This window comes from Lineus longissimus, chromosome 12 (assembly GCF_910592395.1).
Source record: "Lineus longissimus chromosome 12, tnLinLong1.2, whole genome shotgun sequence".
In the NCBI taxonomy this organism is placed as follows: Eukaryota; Metazoa; Nemertea; class Pilidiophora; order Heteronemertea; family Lineidae; genus Lineus; species Lineus longissimus.
The window spans coordinates 17,074,386-17,101,376 of NC_088319.1; the positions used below are offsets into that span (position 1 = coordinate 17,074,386).

A 26,991-nucleotide genomic window follows, 5' to 3' on the forward strand; every position below is an offset into this window, starting at 1 on the left:
TTCTATGTTTCAAGACTGACCAATCCTGACGAGAAGAAAATTTGAGTTTGTGATTTCGTCACTAGACTAGACTAGAATAGGGTAGAGGGATTTATGTATTATGTGTAGTGTTGTTGGTGTCATTGGGGAAGTCACCTCGCTGCTGTACCTGTACATCGGGCAAACACGGTATGAAAACCATACCTGGGAGAAAGAATGATCTTGTATACGATATTCGTCATATTTTTTCAATCTGTTCACATTTTCTGAATGAAGAGCACACGTTGCATGTTAACCAAGAAAGCTTGATTTGCTATGTTGACCAATAAGATATATTTCATTTGTTGTTAAAAGAGCTAGAAGTGATGATTTTGTTTGTAGAAATAAGAATAATATGGTAATTTATTTAACAAAGAATTCCGTGCCTTTTTCATCTTCCTTTATGGGTCTTCTGGTATTTTTAGTCCAGGATGCTGTCCAAGGATATTGTCCCAAACTCTGGCTAGGAAGTGGCGGCCCCCGTCGCCCGATTTCGTTCCACATCAAGGAGAAACGAAAATTGATTTTACTCCACCATTGCCGATTCACCCCAAGGAAGTGGAATCATAATTTGAAAACTGTTTATGATATAGAGCAGTTCGTTCTCTGTTATATTCCTCGCGCACCTCTTCGGTAATAGAGGGCACCAGGCGTCTGGTTTGTGAGTTCACGCTCTCTTCGCTTGCCGTGCTGGTGTCCGACGTGATGGAATCGACCCTCAGCCAGGAGAACTGCTGCCTGAATGAGGCCAGGATGGCGACCCTGACCTCGGGCGTCATGAGGCAGAACAGAACGAAGTTCCAGAAAGCTTGCCCGCTGTCGCCGATACCCTGGAAGATGAAAAGAAACTAGTTTCTGCGATAATGTTAATGGCAGACGATGTTTTTATCTCAACTGGAAGCGGGTTTTTTCTGACTCGGTTTCCTCATTGGACTTGCATCCGAGTCAAATTTCCATAGCATCAAGGATGGGGCTCTACGCTTGTTCGGTTTGAGCCATATTTCTTCAAGAAACACTTAACCGGTATTGCGCATCAAAAGACATAGTTTAGCTCCCAATCCTGGACGCAGTACTTGTATTTTTGCTTCCACTTGCCACCAATACCCGAAAATGGCCACCAAATATAATTGTGGTTGATGAGCAACTCTGCCTGCATTGTCGGGATACGCTGAACTGTGTTTCCCTAGTGGTTTCTCTTTCGCCAGCTACTCTTGAAACCGAGCTGCCTCGCCGCCTCTTAACACTTACTTGAAAAAGTGTGAGCACCTCGATGCCCTTATTGCTTTCAAACTCGTGGTCGCCGCCTTGGCTAGGTGACAGTGATATGGTAATCAGAAATTTCAAACTGCCCCAAATCCGGAGGACCAGTAGGATGATGGGAACGAAGATAAACATGGTGTCGTTGCCTGACAACTGTTCCCCGGATCTTGGAACACTGATACCTTGACGACGGAGTGAGCTGTGGTAACGCATCTAAAATTTAAAAAAAACAAGGATTGGCGGTATCAGTTTAACGTCGGGAGTAGTAGTCGACGGTGTCTATAGAATACCGATACTTTCTTTACCGCGTGCTCATGTTCCATTAGCATGAACATTACATGTAGCACAAAGGCAAAAAAGCCTTAGATGGCTTGAAAAGTTTACAAAATTCTGCTCGTTCTTGTGCTTTGTCCGATTCTGGTAAAGTAAGTGTTTTCAGATACTTTGGTCTTCGTAGTTTTGGACTACCATAAGATCGTCGAATCAGACTACCATATTCTTACTTTCATCAAAGAAGAAAATGACGTCAAGACGGCGAGTACGCACGCACCCTTTTCCAAATGAAATATTTCAACAGCAGGTAGTTGACGATAAGGACCATGTAAGTGACAAACTCCCAGAACTTTCCTGTCGCCAGCATCCAGAGAAGCTTGACATCATTGGAGAGGTCACATGCCGTGATCCAGCACCACCCGCCGCTGGTGTAGGAGAGATCCTCGCCCAGGACACCGAAACCTAATGCCAGGGAGGTCAGGAAGACTGCAAGAGATGGATGGTGACTTTTAGTTGAGAGATTTACGGCACTTGGCAAGTTCAAATCGGTGGCAACAGAATGTATCTTGAAACGGTTCTGGTCAATACTCACCCGGAAGTCCCCAGCATATCACGTGACTCGGTACCATCATCCTATTGGCTGCTTCCACATCTTGCTTGACGACGGCAATAATGAAATACGCACTGATGACGATCATCCAAAAGAATGAACACAAACTTGAGCAGGTGGTAATGTAACTCTGCGCCACGCAGACGGCATCAGCTTTTGGACATTGGTCTTCCTTTGCACCACTCCCAGATGTGTAATCTACCCAATACCGTATCACCCCCATCAGATATCCTGCCGCGGTGAAAAAGTCCGCAATTGTCAAATATAAAAGTAACTTCCGGCTCGTTGTCCGTAAGGTTTGAAATTTGAAAAATGTCCAGAATATTGCGAAGCTTCCGAACAGCGATAAGACGCAACTAATAGCTGTTACTATGAGAATATATAGAGGCACAGGTGGCATGAACCTCACTGGTGTCAATGTCATAATTGTGAAATTCTGGGGTGTGGCTGTCGTATTCATTGCCATCTCTGTTGTCATGGTGGCGGCCATCTTTGTTCTAAGATCTGATCTGTTGGAATGATAAAAAGGAAATTGGAATATATTGCACTCGCCTGGCATATATTTACCCAGGCAATTACTGTTCACCGGTGGACTGTTAGGCTGCATATCTAAAGACTCTTCCATTGTGCAGTTTCCCCGATCTTAAAACGAAAAAAATATTAAAATGCCAACCCAAGTTCGGGGCCTGTGATTGTTCTCTTCCACGCCATTGGCCATGTTTACAGAAAACACCGCACCTCTCACGATGTTAGTTAAAATGCCCACCCACAGGGGACTGTACGATATTACACTGTAGTGTAGTCGTCTCTTGAATTAACAGCATCGGCTTAATCACCTAGGCGAACTAGACTGCGTGATCAAATTGATTGGAAGTCGGCTTGATGAATAATTATTTTAAAAATATTATCATTATTATCATCAGTAGCCTATTTAGGCAATGGTCAGACGTAATACTTTCATTTAGTCAACATGATAGTATCGTGATTTGGGTCAAGATGTTTTTGTAGTGCAAGAACAATTGTATATTTATATACACACTGGTAAATGTTTTCTATGTCGTAGAAATTAAAACGCACGCCAATTCGCTCAAGGTTATCGTGTTTCCAACAGTTTATAAAATTGACTATTTGAAGGATATAAGGCGTTTCATTTTCACAAAGAAGGGATGACGTCAAATTTACGCTTAACATCAACGTAGGCCTATGTTGCAGTATTAGAATGAAGAAATGAACATAGTTTGTAGTGTCTCCGGGTTGTGACGGACCTCCGAGACTGTCTCAATGTTGTGACTGTCGCCTAATAAAGACTATACAGAGCAGCCTCTGCTCCTTGTGGAGACCATGAAGAGTCCCGATTGTGGGTCTCGCATGAAGACATAACAGACCTGACAAAAGATGATAACGTGAATGGACGACTAAAAGAATAGGGCGCTATGTAATTGCTTTGTTGGGAAACTGATCGAGAGACTAGGCCGCATGGGATGGCCGAATGGTGCACCAATATGGAAACAAAGCTCGATCTGGGATCAAGAGAGGAAGAAGAGACGACTGCCGTAGGGGCGACGTAGGCCTGGTTTTATAGTACAGATAAGCAGAACGCTGAGATTGACAGCCCTGCTTTTTGCAGTTGGGGATCAAATAGGTGTACGTCAGGGAAAAAAACTTACCAAGTGACTTCTCTACCAAGACTTCACTTGGTTCATAGCTATTCTTCCAATCAACCACTTCCTCTTCGCCTGGCCAAGTTCATACCGTACGTCAATGCCTTTCCGTTTCTAACCGAAATCGGGTTATTAATCTTGCTCTAGTGGGTCAGGGTCAGATAGAGCACATGATCAAATGGAAAACCGTTGGTTGATCTACTAATATATAATCATATTGACAAGAATCACACTTATCGCTTTCACAACACATTGAATTACTTCATCGGATCACAATGATTGTAGCTTCAAGAAGAGCAACATATTGCATCCTTACGAGCGGTCACATCGAAGCTCAATGTCTGTCCACTATTCCCGTCACTGGCGCTCGTCACTGGCGCCCGGGCACTGGCGTCGACCTGTAGTCACATCCAAACTGAATGTCTGACTCGGTCCACCTTTTCCTGTTCCAGTTCTTGAGTCGCATCCAACTCCACGGCCCGGCTACAGTCTTGTCAACCCAGTGAAAAGTTAAGACAGTCACAACCAGATTGAATCAGACCTGGCTACTCAACTACCATGTTAGCTCGGTGAACGAGTTGAGACGGCAGTCCGACCGCATCGGACATGGTGCTCCTCCGGCTTTTCAACGCGATGAGCAAAGAAAGAGAGTCATAACCAGACCGAATAGACCTGAGAGCGTCACCGTGTTACCATCCCATTGAGGCAGATCAGACAGTGGCTAGCTCCACTGTCTTGCCAACACCGACATGAGATCGATGTGGATGGGATGGTCACAACCACACCAAATGGGACCGATAGCGTCGCCGTGTTGCCAGCACATTGAGGCAGCACATTGAGGAAGATTAAAGAGACAGAATCAGACCTGATCAGATATGGAAGCTCCATCCGAACCTGTGATGAGTAGGCCTAAAAGGATCGAGAATAACCACCCTACATGTCTATCAAGCAAGGCTACTCTACCGTCATACCAACTCGGTGAGAGAGGAGAAACAAGGAACACCAGGCCGAACGAGACTTGTCATCGCCATCATCTGTCACAGCTGTCCCTGGCAGGCCCACCGTCGATTCAAACTGGTGATGCCAAAAATGCAGAGACTGTCACAACCAGACCGAATCGGACCTTGCTGATCCAACGTCTTGCCCATACTGCGAATGAAATGAGACAGCCACATCCAGACAAGTAACAGACTTGAACGCTCCACCATCTCACCAACATGGTGAAAGATGAGAGACAAAGCTACCTGGTTGTGTCACTGTCTTGCCAACACATTGACAACAACGAGACAGTCAGAACTAGATCTGAATCGGGCCTTGCAGCACCATCGTCTTAACACCTTGGTGAGAAAGTTGAGATAGTCACAACCAAGCTTAATCGGTCCTGACTGCTCCACCATCTTGTCAACTCGATGAAAGAGTTGAGGCAGTTACAACCACGCAGAATCGGCCCTGGCTGCTCCACCATCTTGCCAACTCGATGAAAGTGTTGAAACAGTTACAACCAGGCAGAATCGGCCCTTGCTGCTCCACCAACCTGCCAACTCGTTAAAGAGTTGAGACAGGTACAACCGGGTAGAATCGGTCCTGGCTGCTCCACCATCTTGCCAACTCGTTAAAGAGTTGAGACAGTTACAACCAGGCAGAGTCGGTCCTGGCTGCTCCATCTTGTCAATTCAGAGTTGAGACAGGTACAACCAGACCAAATTGGAAACGGCTGCTTCACAGTGTTGCCAACTTGGTAGAAGAGTCGGGACAGTCACAACCAGACCAAATCAGACCTGGCAGCTCCCCTAGAAGGGTTCCGATTGTGTCCCAGGTTGTCCAATTTGCTCAGACAGTCCCTCGTCACATCAAAGCACAGCACCTTAGTGATAAAAACAACAACAACAAAGAGTTCAAAATATACTGCAGTCTATTTGCAATTTACAATGAACTATGCGCTTCCTTTACTACTGATGTTTGTCTGTATTATAGTGTGTATCAAAAAGAATGTTACACTTTGAAAATTGGCTGTTATTGTTTAATGTGAGACATCCTGTACATCTGAAGGCACTGCACACACCAATGACACCTGGATACACTACACTGCATATACCTCAAGGCTGTGTTAGTGGAGAGAGCAGGAGAGGCTACTACTACATGTACTATCCTAGTCTCCTGTGTTTTCAGCTGATTTTGGAGACGCAATTATTCTTTTTGATACACACTGTCTACTGCACTGAACTGTATTCGAATATAACCAATGCACCATATAGAAGTTTTACTTCAGTTACGCGAAGCCTACACTTCAACTGATTTCATAAATAATATTAACATCTGATGTACAAACTAACTCCATATAAAATACTGTAAAAGAGGACGGTATAAATAATGGTGAATTAACAAATCTACAATCAATACTTCTACGCATGCTAACTTCATCAGCTAACCTACAAATCTATACTACACAATGAACCCCCCTCTCCCCATCTCCTCCCATTATAAACTTAGAAAACAAGTTTGAAGGAGAGAACCGAGACATCAGGGCCCAGACCCCGCTTTTCAAAACAATAACTTGGCGTCTTCAGTTAAGTCCATTAAACTTAATGTCAAGCACATGATTGAGACTCAATACTGTGCAGCTTTTGGCTATTCCCACGTCTGACACAAACAACAGATGTCTGGTCAGTCCTGAAGGAGTCAGGCGTATTGTGCCTTCACACAGAAGGTCTCCTCGTTCTTCCCCTCGTCGTCGTTAATGAAGATCAAGATGGACGCCGCCCCTGGCATCATACTCGGTGTAAACCTCAGTCCAATCGTATACGTATCTCCTGCTGCTATCTCAATGCGTGCTTCCTTAAACTGCAGCAAGTCATCGCGGTTCGTTGTCAAGTTAAACGTCTTCCTGGTCGGGTACGGGTTCGTGTATGTGATACGTTTATTGGAACCCTTGCCGCCCCCTATTGGGATCTGTAACTCAAAGGCTTTGGAGACAACGGGAGCTTTGCATGAAAGACAGATCAGCCACGTTCTGATCAATTGGTGAAATTCCACGTCAACAACATTCAGGAACATGTATTTTGACCCAACCTGCAGCGGTCGGACAGCAACGTTTAACTCGTGGACGGTGTTTGCCGCCAACATGAAGGAATCTTTTGGTGCGATTTGTAGTTCTTTAGGGTGGGAGGAGTAACATGCTGCGAGTCTGGATGCTTGAGTTCCCCTGCAATCAAAACAGGACATGTGTGAGTCAACAGAGTCAAAGCAGTAATGAGTAAGCTTGACTTATATGCTTTGGGTAACGCCAACATGATATTCACCGAAGTCCTGTTGGTGTAACCAAACTCTGAACAGATACAAGTGTCCTTATGTTACCTTCCTTTACAAAGGTGTCCAGAGGTTCCACTGTATTGTCACATAAACAATGGGACTCAAGACGTTTCTTCTACCTACCTGAGAATAAGTGAGAACCGACTTGTCTGACCCTCGGTACACGTCACATCGACCCTCTGGAGAGAGTGGATGAAGAACTGCCAAATCTGGATGGGTTTCGATAGGAATAGGTCCGTATAGATGGCCATGAAGAACTTCTTGATCTGAGGAGATGGACCGCATGCGACCTGGAACAGTTCATGAACTTATTGAAATGATTTCGACGTGAAAATGATGAGTTTAGATGTACAAAAAGGCAAGCAGGGAGTTGACAGTTAGTCCCAAAGAGGAGAAAGCAAACACAATATGAAACGGCACCTTTCATCTCGCATCCTGAACTTGACACCTGATGCAAAAATGAATACACATTAAACTTGAAGTGTTTATTTCGGCCTGCTTACTGATGAAAGGACATGAGAAAGCAGCTAACCCACCTTCAAGAAGACATCCTGTGGTTCTCCGCTCTGGGTATTCTTTGCTTCACATATCACATTCGGATCACTACAGCGTATATAGAGCTGTGAGAAGCCAGCGCCACCTACAGGAGCTCCAGGTATCGTATGGAATGGCGGCAGACGGATGGATTTCTTCAAGAACGCCTGCTCTGGGTGGTAGAAACGGAACGTCTGGTCGATGACGTGTGGCTGTGGGGCGATGCGCAGATTCAGCTGAGACATGAGTTTACCATCTTTGGTGAGGAACTGGACGGTAATGACACGAGTGTCTGAGTCCGGGTTGGACTTCTCCTGTGGTCGATTAGGGGCAGGGCGGAAAGGATCTGTTGGTGTCTGCAAAAGGAATATCAAGGTCATTACGAAATCGCAAAGTAAACCAGGGACGAAGAGACAAAGTGTTGAAATTTCCCGAATCTACAACATAGAATATGGACAAAATCCTCTTTAAAACAATCTCCATTTGCAAATTAAGCTATAAAGCAATTGAAAATGGTGACTGATTATACGAAGGACACATCCAGCAGAGTCTGTCAACAATATCATCAATCTTTTCCCTACCTGAGGATGTATGGTGTGATCTGCTTTGAACGACACAAACTTGAACGGAATGTTGACTTTCTCTTTTGGCCTGAGGAAGATCTCAGGATATTCGGTTGTCTTCTCCACGTTAAACATGCCCTCCTCCACGGGCGTGACGAGGTTATTCAGCATCTTGTAATGACGCCACTCCCGAGCATCTGTGACTACACTGCAAAGATGAGAAGCGTTATAGAGTCGGGTGTGACTGGCTTGATATGGTGCCAGGGCATCTGTGACTACACTGCAAAGATGAGAAGCGTTATAGAGTCGGGTGTGACTGGCTTGATATGGTGCCAGGGCATCTGTGACTACACTGCAAAGATGAGAAGCGTTATAGAGTCGGGTGTGACTGGCTTGTTATGGTGCCAGGGCATCTGTGACTACACTGCAAAGATGAGAAGCGTTATAGAGTCGGGTGTGACTGGCTTGATATGGTGCCAGGGCATCTGTGACTACACTGCAAAGATGAGAAGCGTTATAGAGTCGGGTGTGACTGGCTTGATATGGTGCCAAGGCATCTGTGACCACACTGCAAAGATGAGAAGCGTTATAGAGTCGGGTGTGACTGGCTTGATATGGTGCCAGGGCATCTGTGACCACACTGCAAAGATGAGAAGCGTTATAGAGTCGGGTGTGACTGGCTTGATATGGTGCCAGGGCATCTGTAACTACACTGCAAAGATGAGAAGCGTTATAGAGTCGGGTGTGACTGGCTTGATATGGTGCCAGGGCATCAGTGACCACACTGCAAAGATGAGAAGCGTTATAGAGTCGGGTGTGACTGGCTTGATATGGTGCCAGGGCATCTGTAACTACACTGCAAAGATGAGAAGCGTTATAGAGTCGGGTGTGACTGGCTTGATATGGTGCCAGGTTAGAAGTAAATGTGACGTGCGGCTGAGGTACATTCTGGTGGAATAACAGCTCCAGCTTAAAGATCTTCTTCCGACTGGCTGCATTGATTACGATATCTTCCAGAATCAGGCCCGATTCCTTCAGGGGTACTTACTGTAGATCTGGATCTTGTACACACACTATCACAGAATGCTGCACGTTGAACGGATTCTTTAGAGAATACTCAAAGAATTCTGCAGAGCCCATCGACGGGTAGAGGGTATGGTCGGTTGTCATAGCTTGGTTCAGCATGTTCAGGATGCCCTCGCGTTTGGTGGTCTGGCGGTAACACTCGATGGTCTTGAGGTCACGAGTTCGATCAGCTTTTTCAACTTTGTAAGCCTATGGATGGAGAAGCAGTGGATATAAGTTATCTCAAAAACTACTTCAGCTGCCAATTTCTGTCAATGTGGTCACATTGTCATTTCGTCAACCCTGGAGAATGTCAATCCAAACGTGGCACAGCATCATAGTAACTTTGTCATGTTGAGGACAAGGCTGAAATGAGACATGCCGCTGCTTAAACTCGGCTCATTCTACTTTGTCTCTTCATCAAATCAACTCACCGAAAACGAAAACGGCACTTCGTTCTCCTCTCCATCTGTCTGTCTGACCGCCTGCATGCGAGCCAGCTTCCGTCTCCTTGCAGGATCCATCTTCTCAAGCTCCTCCTCCTTCTGCTGCAGCGGGCGATGCTTGGTCACCAGCATTGTTGCCAGCTCATGGTTCGTCTCGGCCAATGGCTGTGCTTTATATGTGCGTTTGACCTTGTGGAGTTGGGAGAAGGTCGTTGTTAGGCTGCCGCCGTGGAAACCGGTGGCATTCATGTCGGAGCTGATGACAGTTTGCGGCTTTTTGGCGATGGCGGTGGTATCAGCTGGAGAAGAGATGAAGTCAGGTCACTCAAGTTAACAAATGACTGAACGGTATGAAATTCAAACTCTCTTTTGTATCAAAATTCACCCAAAACATCTTTTTTCCTAAAATATCAACACAGGGTACTACCAGACATTGGACGAGTTCAGCCATACTCACTTCTCTGTGACTTGTCGGTCGGGAAACCAACATTGGCCAACCGAAGGTGAAGACGCCCTTTGACAGCTGTGGTGACCCCAACAGGTCTGACGCTCCCGCTCCTGGAAAGATCGCCGGTGAGATTCGGGGTCTCCTCTGCACCATACTCAGTCGATATCACATCGAGTTCGTACGTTATTTGGACGGCCTCGCGACCTTGGCGGCAGAGGTGCTTCAGTTCCACAGCACAGGAGCCAATCAACAGAAGAGAGTCGCCATCCCAGACGTCAATATGGAGCGTCTGCTGTGAAAGATGCTTGACAAACAATGCCCCTTCTCCTGGTTTGAGGAACGCTGGGTCGACGTAGTATTTCACCTGATAACCGGGAGGTCCCGACAGAGCCGTACTGTCTTTCTCCAAGCGTTTCAGGATGCAGGGCATGGACTTGGGATCAGCACTCAACTCACACTCGGGGTCACCCAACAGCAGCCTACAATGAAAGGATGGTGCATGTGAAGAGCAAGCAGGGACCATTAAATCAGAGTTGGAGCAAGGTTACTCGGCAACTGGGGCACAGGAAAGTGCAGCTACGACACAATCAATAATCTCTGCTCACCTTTCTGACGTAACCTGTGGGAATCTGTAGAACTGGAACGTGAAGAAGATAGTTCCTGGAGCCTTGGAGCTGCTAGCCGTCGGGGTAAACATCCTGCAAATAAATGAAATAGTTCAAATGTGTACCAAGCTGCTCGTACCTAGAACTGGAAATGACCCAACGTGCAAGCCATGCTTTGTTTTTCTTCTCCTTCTTTGTGATCATGCGTGTCTCTATCAGCAGTATCAGCTCATGCTGCTATGTCAGGCATTAGGTACAGACCGAACCTCGTCTTCACCACGCCAGCATTGGCAGTTCCCTATCCATGTATGTGTAAACATCAACTGCACCTGGACCTCAAATGGCACAAGTAGTTTGAAAACATCATCTCAACAAAACCACTGACACTGACTTACTTTGAATAAGCAAGGAATTGTAACGTCACCTCGTTACTCTGCAACTGGTCATACTCCTCCTTCTCTGGTCGGTACGTCACATGATCAGACGGATCAACCACATCGGGTGGCTCACCACCTCGGTCAAGTATCGTCGGGAACCCAACGCTGTAAAGCCTAGCGTAGGCCGCCCTTGAGAGGCCTTGGCCGGCGTGGATGTGGGGCGACAGAGCCAGGATGGGAGAATGGGTCGGCTGGTATGGAAGCTCCTGCAGGTCGAGGCGGGCAGACCCAGGCTATGAGAGAGGGAGAAAGCAGTGTGGGTTAACCTTTGAATACCTAATCAGAGTATGAGGGGAACAGCATCCACAGTGATCTTAACTAATCACGATGAGGGGAAGAACAAAAGGACGTCTGTGAGAAGGCACAGCATGCTTAACTCCTTAGGACTGTAGGTGGCATCTGTCATGAACAGTGTCCAGACGCAGAAATTAGCCAAAACTCTCCGCAATTTTCACAAAATAGCGCCAGGCAGTCCACGGTGAAAGTTCACAGACGACATTGACCCTACCTCTTGATAACCCATTGATCCCATCATGGGCATGGGGTAGCCCATCGGACCTGGTGGATACATCATACCAGTATAGGGGTTATACATGCCTCTCGGTGACATCATCATCTGCGCATCCATCTCACTCCTGAAAGATCACATAATCATTGTCAAAGACTTTCAAAATTGCCGGAAAAATTATACAAGGGGGGAAGGGGGCGGACAACCTCACTCCCTTGGATCCGCCCCTACAACCTCACCCACCATTGAACAAAGGAAAGGGTTTCAGTCAGCCCAGCTGTGCGTATCTGGCTGAAAGATTCCGCAAAATTGAAAAACTCACCCAAAATTTTGCAGGTAATATAAAGTCGACAGCATTTTGTATCCAAAGAGTCTCACAGAAAAAAAGAAGGGCTCCGCTACTCCCAGATATTGCACACCCGACCTGCTCAAGACTATAGCACAGTTTATAACACAAGCTGACTTATATTATAGTCTGAGACATTTGTTTGTCCCACCACGGACGATGACAAACCTAACCCATGAACTCGCCGGTCAAGGTGCCATAAATAAAGAGCAAGAGCTTGATTATAAATCATCATTGGTGCAGTCAGGCAACAACAGTGTTTGGACAGGGTGCAAAGTATTTCAAAGGTGCACGGAACGTAAGGGGACGCAACTCAAAGGTACACGGAACGTAAGGGGACGCAACTCAAAGGTACACGGAATGTAAGGGGACGCAACTCAAAGGTACACGGAATGTAAGGGGACGCAACTCAAAGGTACACGGAATGTAAGGGGACGCAACTCAAAGGTACACGGAATGTAAGGGGACGCAACTCAAAGGTACACGGAATGTAAGGGGACGCAACTCAAAGGTACACGGAATGTAAGGGGACGCAACTCAAAGGTACACGGAATGTAAGGGGACGCAACTCAAAGGTACACGGAACGTAAGGGGACGCAACTCAAAGGTATACGGAATGTAAGGGGACGCAACTCAAAGGTACACGGAACGTAAGGGGACGCAACTCAAAGGTGCACGGAACGTAACGGGACGCAACTCAAAGGTGGGAAGGAATGCAATGCTGGGTTGTGGTGCAGAGGGAAGGGTGCTGAAGGAATTGGGAACTCCAGTTGCGCTTTAAGTGATCATGCAATCGGGTTGTAGGTGACAGGTTCACACTTCAAACAGGCTCAAAGGTGATTTGTTTCTGCAAGTCATCGCACCTTCCAGGGCTATATGGATATTGTGACATCGGGGCCATTAATGGAGACTGCGGGGAGCCAAATGTGGGTTCTTGGCTTCTGAAACAGAGCAGAGATAACACGGTCACTGTCCAACACCTTTGAAGAGAACCGTAAGGACTGATAGTAAATGAATGAAAAGCACCACATGCTCATTTGAAACAAAGAGAGAAAGATATCAGTGACAACCAATTCTAGAGAGACTGTATGGTATTTCAGCAATAACTGGACGGTATTAAAGAAGGGATGAAAACATGCATGTTGTTGATGTGCAGATACCAACCTCTGTTGTTGTATGAGATGTTGTCTTACAGTCTGCATGTTCAACCTGATTCGTGAGTTGGGTAGGAAAATAACAAAATGTTATGGTTAGTTAGGCGTTTTAATAGCGTTGTTAATATAATAACGGTATTAATTTGTGCAGATTTCACACTGGCTGCCTGTTAAGCGTGTTCTTCACTACAGCGGGAACTGCCTGCATGGCTTTCACAGGCGTTGGATTAATTTCAATGTAAGTCATTGTCTCGGCAACTGAAACTAATCACCAAGCCTGTGGAACAAGTGAAACCATCATGATTATTTGGAGTCAAGACCTTTCCAGTCCTATCAGCAACTCGCTGAACTCCTAAAGGCATCAGCGGCACTTGTACCAGATAAATATAATCTAGACAAACATACAAACTCCACATACAAACTATCTCGCTCTGACTAACCTATCTGTTGATTGAGATTCTAAAACTAGCATGGAACTTAACATTCAAAACTGGCTAGTTCTAATAATGGGTAACGAAATAATTTTCAAGCTGGATTGATGTTGATAACTATTCACACGTTTGCTCTATCAATCTAGAAAGCACATGTAAAAACTGACTGATATTTGAATCAAAAGCTACAGGAAAAGCTGAAAAGTGTCTTCTTTGTACAACTGCGAAAGTTGGTTACTGCTGCAAACTGAAAAGTGTAATTAAGGTTTTTTTCTCAAAGAACCTTACAGTACTTGACCCAGTTGCATGGTCAGTCACCGTTACCCGAACACCAGCATGGCATGATCAGTCACCGTTACCCGAACACCAGTATGGCATGATCAGTCACCGTTACCCAAACACCAGCATGGCATGATCAGTCACCGTTACCCAAACACCAGCATGGCATGATCAGTCACCGTTACCCAAACACCAGCATGGCATGATCAGTCACCGTTACCCAAACACCAGCATGGCATGATCAGTCACCGTTACCCGAACACCGGCATGACAAAGTCCTTAAGTGATTTATAAAATGGAATATATTGAAGGAGGCTACACCATTATCGGTGACTAAGGCTGAGTTAGCAACTGGGTCATGGATTGTTAGTTTTCAAAAACAGATTACTAGTTATAGGATTACAGCACAGAACACATTATAGTCGTAAACATCAATTAGGGAGGTGACATCAATTTGACAGAGGCAGAACTTTACTCACTGCTGTTGTTGTTGTTTGTGTGGTTTTGGGACGACAAACGATTCTACGGTCACCCCGTCGAAGCTATCAGCATCAAGCCTGCTGTAAGACACCATGCACATCAGTCAAGTGACAGTCCATTGTTTTCCTTCCACCTAGATACCAAGGTATCCCATAGTTACGAAAACCACTTCCTAGCAACCATAAAACTCATCTAGAAACTACGTATCTTGACAAAGTTTTGTCACTCCACCGCAAGAGGAGCTCAACTGGAACTTTTTCTCCCAACCACCTCCTACCCTATCCTAATTCTAGCTAGTAAACACTCTAGTCCTCTACAACCCTGCAACCCACTCGTTTCACCTAGCAACTAACTTTATCACCTAGCAACCAACTCAAACCACCTAGCCACCAATCCTTCACTCTAGCACCTAATCACCAAACATTATATTTCTACCTTTTTTTCTCAACATTTGTCTGCAGTTCCGCACTGAATAGAATCATACAAAGTGTCAACAACTCTTTAAACAAGTTTATCTATAATACTGTAACTGACAAATTCTCGCGCAAAGTTTGTTGGTATAGACAACAGTAATACCCTAGTTTGGCCCTTGATATTGAATTTCTGGGTAAAAAGCAGAGGAAATCTACAAGGAAATGTGACTAGGGAATACTAGGGGCGAACTACACAGCAGGATACCTAATGGTATGATATGAGAAAGCCATTTAAAATTTGGCAAGTTTGACAGTTAAAGTAATTCTGAGATCAATTAACATTTCATCATAAATCGCTTAGCAGTTTTAAAGAAAGCTTAACTCAACATATGCACTTTACTCACTTTGAGTCTCTCATGGGGACTGGTGGCTTCCCAGGTAACTCTGCATGCAGTGAGCTGGCCGACTCGTGACTGATGAGTTCCGTTGGACTTCCACGGCCGAAATTACCAGCATCAACGTTAAGGTTCTCGGCAAGTTTCTGGAAGGAACACGTAAGATCTCTTTTGTTCATATAGTATGTCTCTATAACTGTCCATATCAAACTTAAACTTGGTACACACCATAAAACAGTGACAGACAGGCAGTGACTTCCCAAAGACCGTGGTGTCAACTGCCAAGGTGGCCCAGTGATCATCATGAGTCACCCCCTCTCTCACAACAGACCCCACTCCTCAACTCTCTGCAGCTGATAGACCACCAATATCAAGACCAAACCAAGGGGATCTGAGAGTTCTTACCTCGCGTTGATTCACAAACGTAAAGTTCATGATGCCAGGATTCAGCTTGGTCTTGGACTCTTCTTGTGACTCAACCCCAGCTTCAAGGGATGGATTCTTATAGACCATCAGGCCATCAGGGATCGAGGATGGGCCTCCAATCAGCTGCAGGGTGGCGTCGCCGCTCTTATTAACAAAGGGACTCCATGCTGACCAGCGGACGGCAAACGTGAGGGACTGGGTGCGCACCATCGACATCTGGATATATCATAGTCAGGATTTAAAGTTTAACAATCCAGAATAGTACAGGTTAGGCAAAAACACAAACAGGCCTCAAGCAAAACAACTTATGTCGTCTGATCAGACTGATCAATTTTCTTACTTTTTGTCAAGGTTGCCGAGAATGGTGGGGGAATTTTATATACAGCAAACAAAAAAACCTATTCCTTTGTTGAAGTATTCACAGGTGACAATCCAAACACCTAACAACAATAGAGGATTGTTGGAGAAGAGATAGCTGCCAATGCTTCAGGAGTGAGATATTTTCCATTGGAGGACCTATGGCAGATTTTATATGAAAGGTGATAGTGTGTACTATATTACATGCAAAGTGACGCGTGTTGAGTATGCAATAGAACTGACTCTCATAGGACAAGGGGGCATGCATTGACTGACTCTCATAGGACAAGGGAACATGCATTGACTGACTCTCATAGGACAAGGGAACATGCATTGACTGACTCTCATAGGACAAGGGAACATGCATTGACTGACTCTCATAGGACAAGGGAACATGCATTGACTGACTGATAAAGGGACGGCTACCGAGACACTGCTGCCACCCTGAAGAAATAAGCACATAAAGCAAAGCAAGTTATTAGTGAGAAGCTGTGGAAGCATAGCAACAGAAACAATGGCAGTAAAAGAAAACTGTTAATCCAAAGCAGCCAATTTAAACCTTGCAGCTTCTGTTAGATTTATTCCCCACATTCAGTTAGGTTTTTGTTAAACAAAAATACTTTGTTAAATATCCTCTGAATGCCGTAAATCTCACCTTTCTCTCCTCCCGATTCAACGGTTCGGTCATAACGTACTCCAAGAGGAATACAATCGTATACATCGGGTCCTGCACCAGATGATCGATCTCAATACGGTTCTTCAGGACGAGGCCGACTGAGGAGAGGGCATCGCTGAAACAAAGATAGTTATGATAAACAAGTCCGTAGCTGTAATGATCAGAACAACAAAGTCTGCTGCCTTTTATTATCATTTCCGCAAAAAGCTCTCCATCTTGAGACTTACCCAGATGCGGAGGAGGAGGTCCTCTTGTGTCCTCGTCTCAAAGATGCAGTGCCAGACTTGCCAGCAGCTTCAGTGGTCAAGTGAACTGTCTGCGGCTTCTCGATGTAGCCCCAACCATTGTGGATGCCAACCTATAGAAGGAAATACGATCAAATGAGGTACATGAAACGCTGGCAAATGCCTCTCACTCTGATAGAGCAACTTGGCCCAGATAGATTAATCTCTTCATAAATCAAGGAGGGGTTTTATTGACAGAGAAGCTTGCTTGACGTTGGGGTAATGATGTATATATCTCACCTGTAGTCTCCTCTCAAGCACAGTAACATTCGTCCCATCTGCGACCTTATTATCTCTGTTCATTCTGTCCTCATTCAGCAGCTTACACAGTTCATCCTCGAAAGCCTCCACCGATGGCTGCAGTCGGATGTTGAGTTTATCGATGTAACATGGCACGGTTCTCTCGGCTTTTGGACGACGGAAACTATCGACAGCTGTGAGAGGGATAAAGATTCATATTAAAACAAAACCGTTAACAGCCACAGGGTCTGATAATAAACAAATAGTAAAATACACTTCTAAACTGGCTGCCAGAGAGGAACTTAACTGGGATAAGCTATCCTCAGAGAACTGGTTGTATTCATTACAGAGAGACCCAGGACAACATTCGGAGACAAAAGCTTCTTTGACACTTACGTAGATGTGGGTTCTTTGGATCTAGGCGCGCCTCCACGACACCTGGCACGATATCATTTGGACCGATAATGACGTTCTCCGGGATAAGGTGCATGACCTTCATGAAGTTCTTGTGAGTTCGGATGGTGTAGGCAAGGCTACAGCCATCAATGAACTTTAGGTTTGGGTTGTTTTCGATGGGGTCCTCCAGAAACAGCAGTGCCCTTGGCGAACCATAGTATAGGTCCATTCTGAAAGAGACAAAGTTTGACAAAGCTGCAAAACTGGGTGTCACCTCAAGATGCATAGCCTGGTGAGTTCCTTCTCCAGGGAACCAAGCTATGGAATGAACTTAGTAACAAAGAAAGACTAACATTGTTATGGTTTTAAGGAGAGGGCAGACAACCCAACTGTTCAGATGATATTTTGGAGAAGATGGAAGTATATTGGAGCTATTTTTTACTTTGATGGTACACAAGTGTATTCTAATTCAAATTTGATATTACAGTGACAACATAACAAGGGTTGCTAGGATGGAGAAGCACTCAAATCTTCTTACTTGCATGTCGGTGCTGGAGTTGAAGACATCGTGTCGACCATGTCCCCTTCACATTTGAACGGCCGGAAGAATCCCCAGCCGACATTGACGATCTGTTTCTTCCCAGCAGTGTCGGCCTGGATAGCGATGAGCTCGCAGACGACACAGATGTTGGTATCATTGATTGTCGTGTGGAAATATACGTTCTGGAAAGAGCGGGAAATGAGAAGAGTTTGGTGAATCAGAGCTAAAGATCAGAGGAATTATCATAAGATCTGAACTGAGAACTGACAGTGACGGTCTTGGCTGTTAGAACAGAGTTAAAACAGACTTTCCTTCATTTCCCCCGGGCAGGGCAGTGTGCTCATGTCTTGAAACCAAAACGATATACCAACCTGACTGTAATTAAGGCGAGCTTTCTGTCCAGGGACTGGCTTGGGGTTGACGGGCGGCCCATGCCAGGTCCGACCAAAGAACCGATCGTATGTGATGTCGTATAAACTGATGAGTAATTGGTACTGGCACTTATTGGCGTCGCCCTGAAAATATAGCAATTTCCAAAAGATTTAGCTAAAGCCATGTGCTATCAGCTGGGAAAAGAGGTGTGATAAAGGGTTATGTGTCTTGCTCAAAGACACAAAATGAGAAGGTTGTGATCCTTGGGAGAGCCGACCCACCAGATTTCGAGCCTGGCGCCCTAACCACTAAAATTCATGTCAAATTCAAAATCAATTTGTTAAGTAGGTACACGAATTCATCACATTTTAATACAATCAGTCCACTTCATAGTGACACTCCATCCATTGCCATCAATGATAAATGGAGTTACTAACTCCGGATGGAAACAAGCACACCGTCACAGGTCATTGACACGGCCATTGATTTTACCACTTTTGTAACGCTGTTGTCATGTTTATAATGAACAACATGGAGCTGAGAATCAACATGACTGCAGAATAACACTAAGCATTTGGACTGTTGCAGATATTAACTCGGGAGTTTCCTAAACTCTGCAGATGTTAACTCTGCTGTTTTTTTCCAATTACAATTTCAGAGTTAATCACCACAAAGCCTCTTACGCTATGTAAATTATCTGAAATCAATATTACATCTGCAGGGAAGTATGCAACTTAAGAAGATTAATCCTCCAATATCCAATACAATCCTCACTCAATCTTCGACGTGATTTAAGACTCATGAGTAAATTTTAATTTACTGAGTGACAGATATGACAGACCCACCCGGAGCACAGCACAATCAGGTTACGAACAAGGCAGCTCAAAGCAACGACGCAGCACACTTCTCAATACTGGTACAACATAATCATAACAATACATGAACCTTTCCAACAAAGTGCACAACAGAACAGGGCAACAAGTGAAAGTAATCCCTGGATCCAATTCAACTCCAGTAGATACATCCAACAACCCTGGGGTACCTGGGCGAGAGAACAACTACCCACCTACTTGTCTTACCACCAACAGCAACACGTTACCATGGAAATACTCTAACAAAACTTGTCCAACACGAGTCGGATATTGAGTTGTAATCGGAGAATGTTCAATTTAATCATCGCTAGCTGAATTGAACAAAACATTGCACGGATGTATTCAACATCGGTGTGATTAAGAAGAGCAATCAAATTAACCCCTTAGACCACATGCAGATAAAGGTCTAACTGGAATCCGAATCTCAATCGTGAGCATGTGTACCCATAGATTAGTACAAGTGAACTCTCCGCCGAACCTGGAGATACTAGATCTACCCTTTTAAGGTGCGTATACCTACCCTGTACTGCCTATCCTGGTCATCCAAGAACGTTGGATCCGGCAAGTTAACAATGAAGTTCAAGCTCACACAAAATGGTGCATCAAAACTGGGCCCACCACTAGCGTATTTACGATCTTCATTCTCAGGAAACTGGTGCATCTTTATGTAATGGACGACATGAGACGGTGGAGGCTGTCCCTCGACCATCTTCATCTGATCTTTCCCCCACGTTATTGACTTTCGTTTCTTGTCATTTTCAATGGAGACCTGGCTGTCGGTTCGCTGGCTTGGTGCATAGGGTGTCCCTGGAGGACGTGGACTGCCAGACGGCTGCCGACTGTGACTTGGGCTTCCAGGTGGCCGGGGGCTCCGGCTCCCAGACGGCTGCCGACTATGACTCGGAGACAGTCGTGGACTACCTGGTGGTTTGAGATTTCGCCCTGCTTGAGGGCTAGCAGAGGCATTTTGGTCTGTCGTGGCATCGCGAGCTTTCAGCTGATTCAGAAGTTCCTCCATGTTTCACTTCTGCTCTGTTTTATGTGATTCATCAAAGTTTAAAGTTCGAATTCAAATTGTGTCTCGTTCCTGCAGAAACATTTTAAAGATGTCACACATCAGAGCAGTGACGGCAGGGCTAAAGTATCTCCAAACTGGAGAATTTTTAGCCCAAAGAGTGCAATCCTTGATTGATGCAGTGGACCACCTTGTCCATCAAACCTCTCTAAGGACCACCTAATGTGACTGAGGGGACCAATAAGGAAGAATCCAATGAATTTGCAAAAAGATAACATTATAAAACCTCTCTACTGATTGAATGAGAAACACAAAGCGTACATTTCGAACTAACAGGTCGACAATTGATTATGATATGAAGCAACACATTAAGACTCAATCAAAATCTACTTCCCCGACATAACCCGACATGTCAGTTCCCATGGAAACATATAAACAACTTCCCCTATCAATCCTCGGTCATTAGCTTAGCAGAGTGGACAAATGATGCCAAGGCTAGCTGACCGGTCGGTCTAGATATGCCAACACTGGGTGATCAGCATGTAGCTAAGGCACCCATGAATGCATGATTCAAATTCAATCCATTTTAGAAGATTTTATGGGTCATGGGACATGGAGACCCCAACCTTGTCCTCAACTGTGGTGTTTTGGGTGTATAACTACTCTAAAAGGAGCGAGACAGAGAGAGATTGACCAATATTCTTGATATACATGGAACCTACATGTATGACAGCAATTGAATATCACCTCTAAGATAATATTTATTGAAATAACATACATGAAATAACATCCAACTCATGAACAATGTATGGTGTTTCACAGCACCCTGCCTTGTCTCAACTTTCTCTTATTGCCCTGCCTTTTTTCATCAGAGGCCAATGCCTTCATTAAGCTGGACGACCCTGCTTTTTAGGCTGTACCGTTTTCTGCCAATCTAGTGGCTGAAACACCTACGCATGTCAAAGTAAGGTGTAAGAGGTAAATAAAACCCTGTGGAGGTGGTGCGGTAGTGCAACCCAAACAAGAACCAATCAGTGAATACCAAAGGGTATACAGGACACATTCAGGCCAAATTGAGGTAGTGTGAGTCTGGGCTGGAATTTGACCCTGTCACAAAATTCCACAAGTGGATCAACAACATACATGACATAAGCTTCATGAAATGCCAAGCTACATCACGTCTACTCTCACTCAGAGTCACACAACAAGATCAAGAGGTTTCATGATATGATGAAAATAGTGATCCATGTAGGATATTGATCCAAATAGTCAACACAAAATCTGAACGGGGTATAGCCAAAGAATAAACTAACTGAACTGAACACAACTTCAAAGATACATGAAACATGAACACTTTTTAAAACCACTTTCGAATAACTCTTCCATTAGCGACAAACCTCCAATAAAATGGTATCCACAGTTTATCAAAATACCGTATTCCAATGGAGAAGTCCACAACTATCGAGAATCAGGAATTTGACATTTTGTCCTCCTATTACAGTCTGTCACCAAGTTATGCTCTAATTTACATTTATATCAAACATTCACTCTGATAAAAAGCTATTGATATTCTGAACACACCCACAGCGAGAGTGATCAATGGCTCTTCTTTCTATTGGAGGCACCCAGCGAACAGTTTGCCCGAGGCCAAAACATGGTGAATCAATCATGTTGGGGGAGTCACTCCAAATTTCCCATCACAACTGATGTAAGCTGATTTGTATCGATACACAATTATTGGTTTCTCCAATTACAATAGTGTACATGTAGGATGTTTCACTGTTTAAATGTACATTTATAAAATTTCTCAAGTCAAGCCCATGCTGGACTGAATAATATGTTTGCTTAAGGGCTAATAGTTCAGTAGAATATTTGCTCAGGCCTCAGGTTTTTTATTTTATCTGAACAGGGTCTTATGGTAAAGCAGAGATGGCATGTTGGTAAAAGGCTGGGTTATTATAACATGTTGACCTTCATGTTGACACTGTTGACTTTTTAAGTAACTTAGCATGGTCTGTTTTGCACTTGCATTGCGCAGTTTTATCAGAATGACAAATAAGTCAGGGAGAGGGTTAACCCACAAACTTTATCAAACCCATACTAGGGATAACAGAATTTCATTTTACTTTCTCCTGAGTGATAAAGGTTTCTATGCGCACTATGAACCAACAATAGAGGTTTATTCAGGGCTGAGACATGGCTGAAAAGAGTCGTCCCACATTTAGATTGTTGTGAATTTATTTGTTGGTAACAAGACATGGTGACAGCTATGTCACTCTCCAACAATGGAGTAAGCAACAAATACAGATATCATTATGTTGAGATTCCTTTATCATGTTCAAACTCTGTTTTGGAGAGTTTTGTTAGAGACTCTCCAAAACACGAGTTTGTGTGCTCATCATGCTTGCAAGACTGAATGCTGATTTTGGAGAGTTTAGCTACGGTTATGTGAAACCCAAAACAAGCATTGTACTTCTGATCAATTTGAATTTGTTCAACAGATGACATTCAATCTAAACCTGAACAGGACTAGGCCTGATATTTCACTTTTCTCAAGAGGACTCAATAGAGTTCTATTGGTTATATAGCATGCCATTTTGACCCACAGGTCAGAAGACGGTTCGAGATTAAGAAAGTTAACACCATTGCAACTCTTTTGCTTTTAAGACACTGGCCCTAGCATGACTTGGAGGAGCTCTACACTGAATTGGTTCTCTGGGACAACCCAAGACAGGTGAGTCAGTTTCAACTGTTCAAAGGTGTTGATCCAAACAATTACATCAGTTGACATTCACTACAGAAGCAAAATTCATCGTCAGACATGACGTCGGAGAACAGTTACAGTACAAAATTGATGATGATTCTCCATTGTGAATTTTCAAGTCCCTCACAGAGGCGGTCTTCAATAATTGTCAAGAATTCAATCTTTTTGTAGAGAAAGATAACTAGTTAAATTTCAAAAAGAGCCTTATCTAAATTTTCAAACATCAATGAAATGTCGAAGTTTTTATGGCGCAAGTTTCCAGGCAAGAGTCCTGTTAAAGTGTCCAGAGTCCAGGCCGTGTATCTAATGCACACAGTCGTGTCTTCAGTAAGGACTTGGAGTTGGACTCAGGCATTTCACACATCTCATAAATAGTCTCTGTCTGGACTGACCTAACTATACTAGTATTATTAGTAATGCTGAGCTCAAACTGCACCTACAGGTAGCTGCAGACTTCACATTTACAATATATTTTGAAGAACAACATAACTGGACACCATATTCATTGACTCAAACAACGAACAATTCTGATAACACCGACACAAATGACATAAAGACAAGAGTTGACAAAAGCATTCGGCAGCCAGATGAACTGGTGCTGCCATCTGTATTGATTTTAATGAACTCACCTCAACCCATCGTGCAACAGCTTTATTTTTACTGTCACAGTGCTGCCATCTCTTTACAAATACAATAAGGAAAATGACAGACAAACTAACTATCAGAAAACAATACAAAAACATGTCATATGTCTAAACTGAGATTAGAACAAAAACATATCATTGACCATTATGATGCAAAGGGGTCAAGACAACTGATGAATCAACCTTTTCTGAGAAGTTTGTTTGGGCGCTGACCAGTCACGTGTTTCACCTGGAACAAAGGGTCACAGTTGCTTATGGCAATGTCCGAAGTCGATGTCGGCCTTCTGACATGCTCTGAGTGTGTGCATTTGTTTTGTTTTGGCTCTGATTCGTCGGCCTATCACTGACTGAGTCAGTGACAGTGGCAGTGCGAGTGACATAGCATGCCCAACATTTGAGGGCCAATACCAATGAGTGTATCAATAACAGCAGTACGTTATTGGATAAACCTGGCCAAAGAAAATATGTTCTTGAGACCCCAAAGGCCTCGTGTGTCGACTGATGTGGGTTTGTGAGCTATATCCGACAATAGAAATGCATTAGAGTTGTCCGAGATTAGGGCCAAAACAACAACAAATTCATAAGTCGAGGGGTTTTCATGGTCATTTACCTTCAGTGAGATACCTTCGATTGTTTTAAATGAAAGGCAAAATGCAGCACTCTGATTCCCTGAGTTTTGGGTTCGATCCCATGCCGCTGGAGCCGATAAATGTGACTTTAGAAACTTTTTCCAAGCTTCAACTTGTCCCTTGGCAGCCATGTTGGTTGTACAGGACGCAAATTCTTTTCAGAAAGTGCCGAATATTTATCTTCAACTATTCAAAAAATTTCTTCAAAATCACAATTAGTTAAAGTTTTTTAAATGAAAATGAAATAGTTTTACAGTCAATGTACATTACATTTTTATTACATACCAAAATAAGCGACAATCTGTTAATTACACATTTGGCAGGCGGTACGGACGCGTTGTTTTTTCTCTATTCAAGATGTCAGCGACCATGTTTTTGAAAAACTCGAAGAATTTGTAGTTTTCTTCGATTAAAGAACACTTTAGCTCGTCCAAGAATATACCGATTTGATGACATTTGACTCGCAAGAATTATGTAAGTAAAGCCAGACTTGTTGCTGTTGAGGCTGTTTTGCTGTAACATGCATGTAATGCTAAAGGGGGTGTTTCATGTATCTGATGTTCATGACCATGTATTGCAGGCTGGAATCCACATTCATGTATTGACATGCAATGTGGACACTGTGGCATTATTTGGACGGTCACAATCTGACAATTTATTCTTTTCCATATCATCATCAGCACTGGCCACATCCTCATCGATCAAGACTTGACCTCAACCGGGCGGAGTGTGTGAGTTTGAGGTTCATCACAGCTTGAGTGCAGTGTCGTAAAGGGCATTGGAAGGGTGTCAGGGGTTGTCAGCCATAGTTCCCACTATAGTTGTTCCAAAGATGAGCAAGAGTAAGAAGAAATTTGAAATCACCATGCCCGAACATACACCATCCCCAGCTCCTGAACGTGCCATCTATGGTTTTGTCCTCTATCTAGGATCAATTGTCTCATTTGGTGAGTATTTGATGGGGACTTGGAAGATGAAGGGATGCTTCTTTTGGTTTTTAATCTGCAGGACATAATTCCTGGAGGAGAATATCTTCACCAACAAAGGAATACCTGAAATAATCATGCCACTGCTCTACCTCCCACTAACCTCCTTGAGATATGTTGTCACTGCTCAATTCTGTCTACAGGCACTAACACTGCAGCCTCTACGGGTCGACTGGGATATCATGATGCTGAACATTTGACCAGACAGAAGAAACAGAGGAAAATAATTGTTTCTGAACATTACTTGAATTTAACCTCTGACCATAAACCATTGCTGAATAAAGATGATAAGTGGTGAGCTTTTATATTCGCGTAACCTTTTCACCCTTGTTTTCCTGTATAGACTGTTCTCGTCAATACAATAGAAGAGTCTATTCAGGGAAGTGGGGGTGTAGAGCCTAGAGGTTGACAAGTTACTTGTTGCGTAATATGGAAATTATCTTTTTTTGTGTAGGTATCTACCTGGTGTGGGCATACATCCCGGACAGCTGGCTCCATGCGATCGGCCTAACTTATTGGCCACAGAAGTAGGTATCGATATCAGTAATAGTCCTTCAACTTGTTTGGCTTACTATTTATTAGTGCTGCAAATAAAATTCACCACCAGTTAAATTGTCTAGGTCTTACTCAGCTTGACTGGTTAGTTCCAAGATCACTTTGGCTGCCAGTTACATAGTTGACTTTGTACCAGTTTCTTATGGCCGTCAATAGCCTCTCTAACTTTACTCGTAGAAGTATTCCTCATTCCTTATTTTAAAAATGAGGTTGTGATGCAGCCATCTTGAATTTGTTTATAGAGATCTCTAACCTTCCTTTTGCATTGCAGGTACTGGGCCATTGCTGCTCCTACATACTTCTGGGTGGCATTTGTCTTTTTATTGATCTTCTACTTCGCTTACAACATGACAATCACAGCTCCACTCAACTCTATGCTTACATTAAAAGGTGAGTTATCTTGTTCAAACATGCTTTGCATGGCAATACAAATAAGTTCCGATGGAACAGTGACAGTGGAAAAGTCTGGCCCACTGACTGCCTGGAAAAGCAAGTTCTAGCGTCATATCCCAACTTTAATCTTCATGTAAAGATTTTCATTTTGTTTTCAGATCAATACAGCAAAGAAGTAGGAACCTCGCCACTGCCTGAAGGAGCTGTTCCAGCAATTGGAGACATGGATATATCAGTGGTCAACCAGATACTTTATGGGAAGAGGTGATGACAGAACTGTCCCTGAAAGATGTCATCCTGCGACTGCAATAAAATCAATCTCTCAGTCAACTTTCGCCTTTGTGGGAAAGACTACCTCGAGAGTCTACTGTCCTATGTGCTGTTGATACTGTGTCAGATGACAAGACATTTTGCCATTTCGGGACTCCTTCAAACCCAGTTTTAGTCGGTCCTGTTCAAAGGATTTTGATTTCTAGTTGGTGCATGATACTGCCAACTGAAGCAAACGAGAAGTCAAACTGCTGCATTTATACAAGGTTTCTTTGACTTTTGTTTATGTTTGATAATATATTTCTAAAAAGAAAACGTCTTAGTTTGGTGTTTTTG

General features: G+C 43.9%; 3 protein-coding genes across 11 annotated transcripts; 1 reads left to right on the forward strand and 2 right to left on the reverse strand.

Moving 5' to 3' along the window:
* Positions 1-375: 375 nt before the first annotated feature.
* LOC135497349 (G-protein coupled receptor 157-like) lies at positions 376-3,975 on the reverse strand. The gene is made up of 5 exons (XM_064787174.1): positions 3,829-3,975; positions 2,144-2,670; positions 1,829-2,037; positions 1,267-1,491; positions 376-848 (listed from the first exon to the last, which is right to left on the reverse strand). Exons 2-5 carry the CDS (start codon positions 2,649-2,651, stop codon positions 564-566), a joined length of 1,227 nt encoding a protein of 408 aa, XP_064643244.1. The 5' UTR covers positions 2,652-2,670; positions 3,829-3,975; the 3' UTR covers positions 376-563.
* A 1,758-nt stretch (positions 3,976-5,733) lies between these two features.
* LOC135497343 (nephrocystin-4-like) lies at positions 5,734-24,675 on the reverse strand. Of its 8 annotated transcripts, none has more exons than XM_064787163.1 (22): positions 21,812-21,927; positions 19,920-20,486; positions 18,527-18,670; positions 18,153-18,337; positions 17,615-17,844; positions 17,219-17,412; positions 16,922-17,052; positions 16,674-16,809; positions 15,641-15,877; positions 15,245-15,381; positions 14,427-14,507; positions 13,248-13,292; positions 11,738-11,864; positions 11,188-11,462; positions 10,793-10,885; positions 10,197-10,666; positions 9,728-10,038; positions 9,277-9,503; positions 8,247-8,436; positions 7,668-8,021; positions 7,255-7,421; positions 5,734-7,024 (listed from the first exon to the last, which is right to left on the reverse strand). In XM_064787163.1, exons 2-22 carry the CDS (start codon positions 20,415-20,417, stop codon positions 6,502-6,504), a joined length of 4,755 nt encoding a protein of 1,584 aa, XP_064643233.1. In that variant the 5' UTR covers positions 20,418-20,486; positions 21,812-21,927; the 3' UTR covers positions 5,734-6,501. The 8 variants fall into 8 exon arrangements, with proteins under 8 accessions (XP_064643233.1, XP_064643236.1, XP_064643234.1 ...); XM_064787166.1 differs by lacking the exon at positions 14,427-14,507 and adding an exon at positions 14,863-14,895; XM_064787164.1 differs by having other exon boundaries at positions 21,848-21,923.
* Positions 22,893-26,964, forward strand: LOC135497356 (phosphatidylinositol N-acetylglucosaminyltransferase subunit P-like). Of its 2 annotated transcripts, none has more exons than XM_064787185.1 (5): positions 22,893-23,148; positions 25,132-25,398; positions 25,892-25,964; positions 26,264-26,382; positions 26,544-26,964. In XM_064787185.1, exons 2-5 carry the CDS (start codon positions 25,284-25,286, stop codon positions 26,651-26,653), a joined length of 417 nt encoding a protein of 138 aa, XP_064643255.1. In that variant the 5' UTR covers positions 22,893-23,148; positions 25,132-25,283; the 3' UTR covers positions 26,654-26,964. The 2 variants fall into 2 exon arrangements, with proteins under 2 accessions (XP_064643255.1, XP_064643256.1); XM_064787186.1 differs by lacking the exon at positions 22,893-23,148 and adding an exon at positions 24,786-24,925.
* The last annotated feature ends 27 nt before the right edge of the window (positions 26,965-26,991 follow it).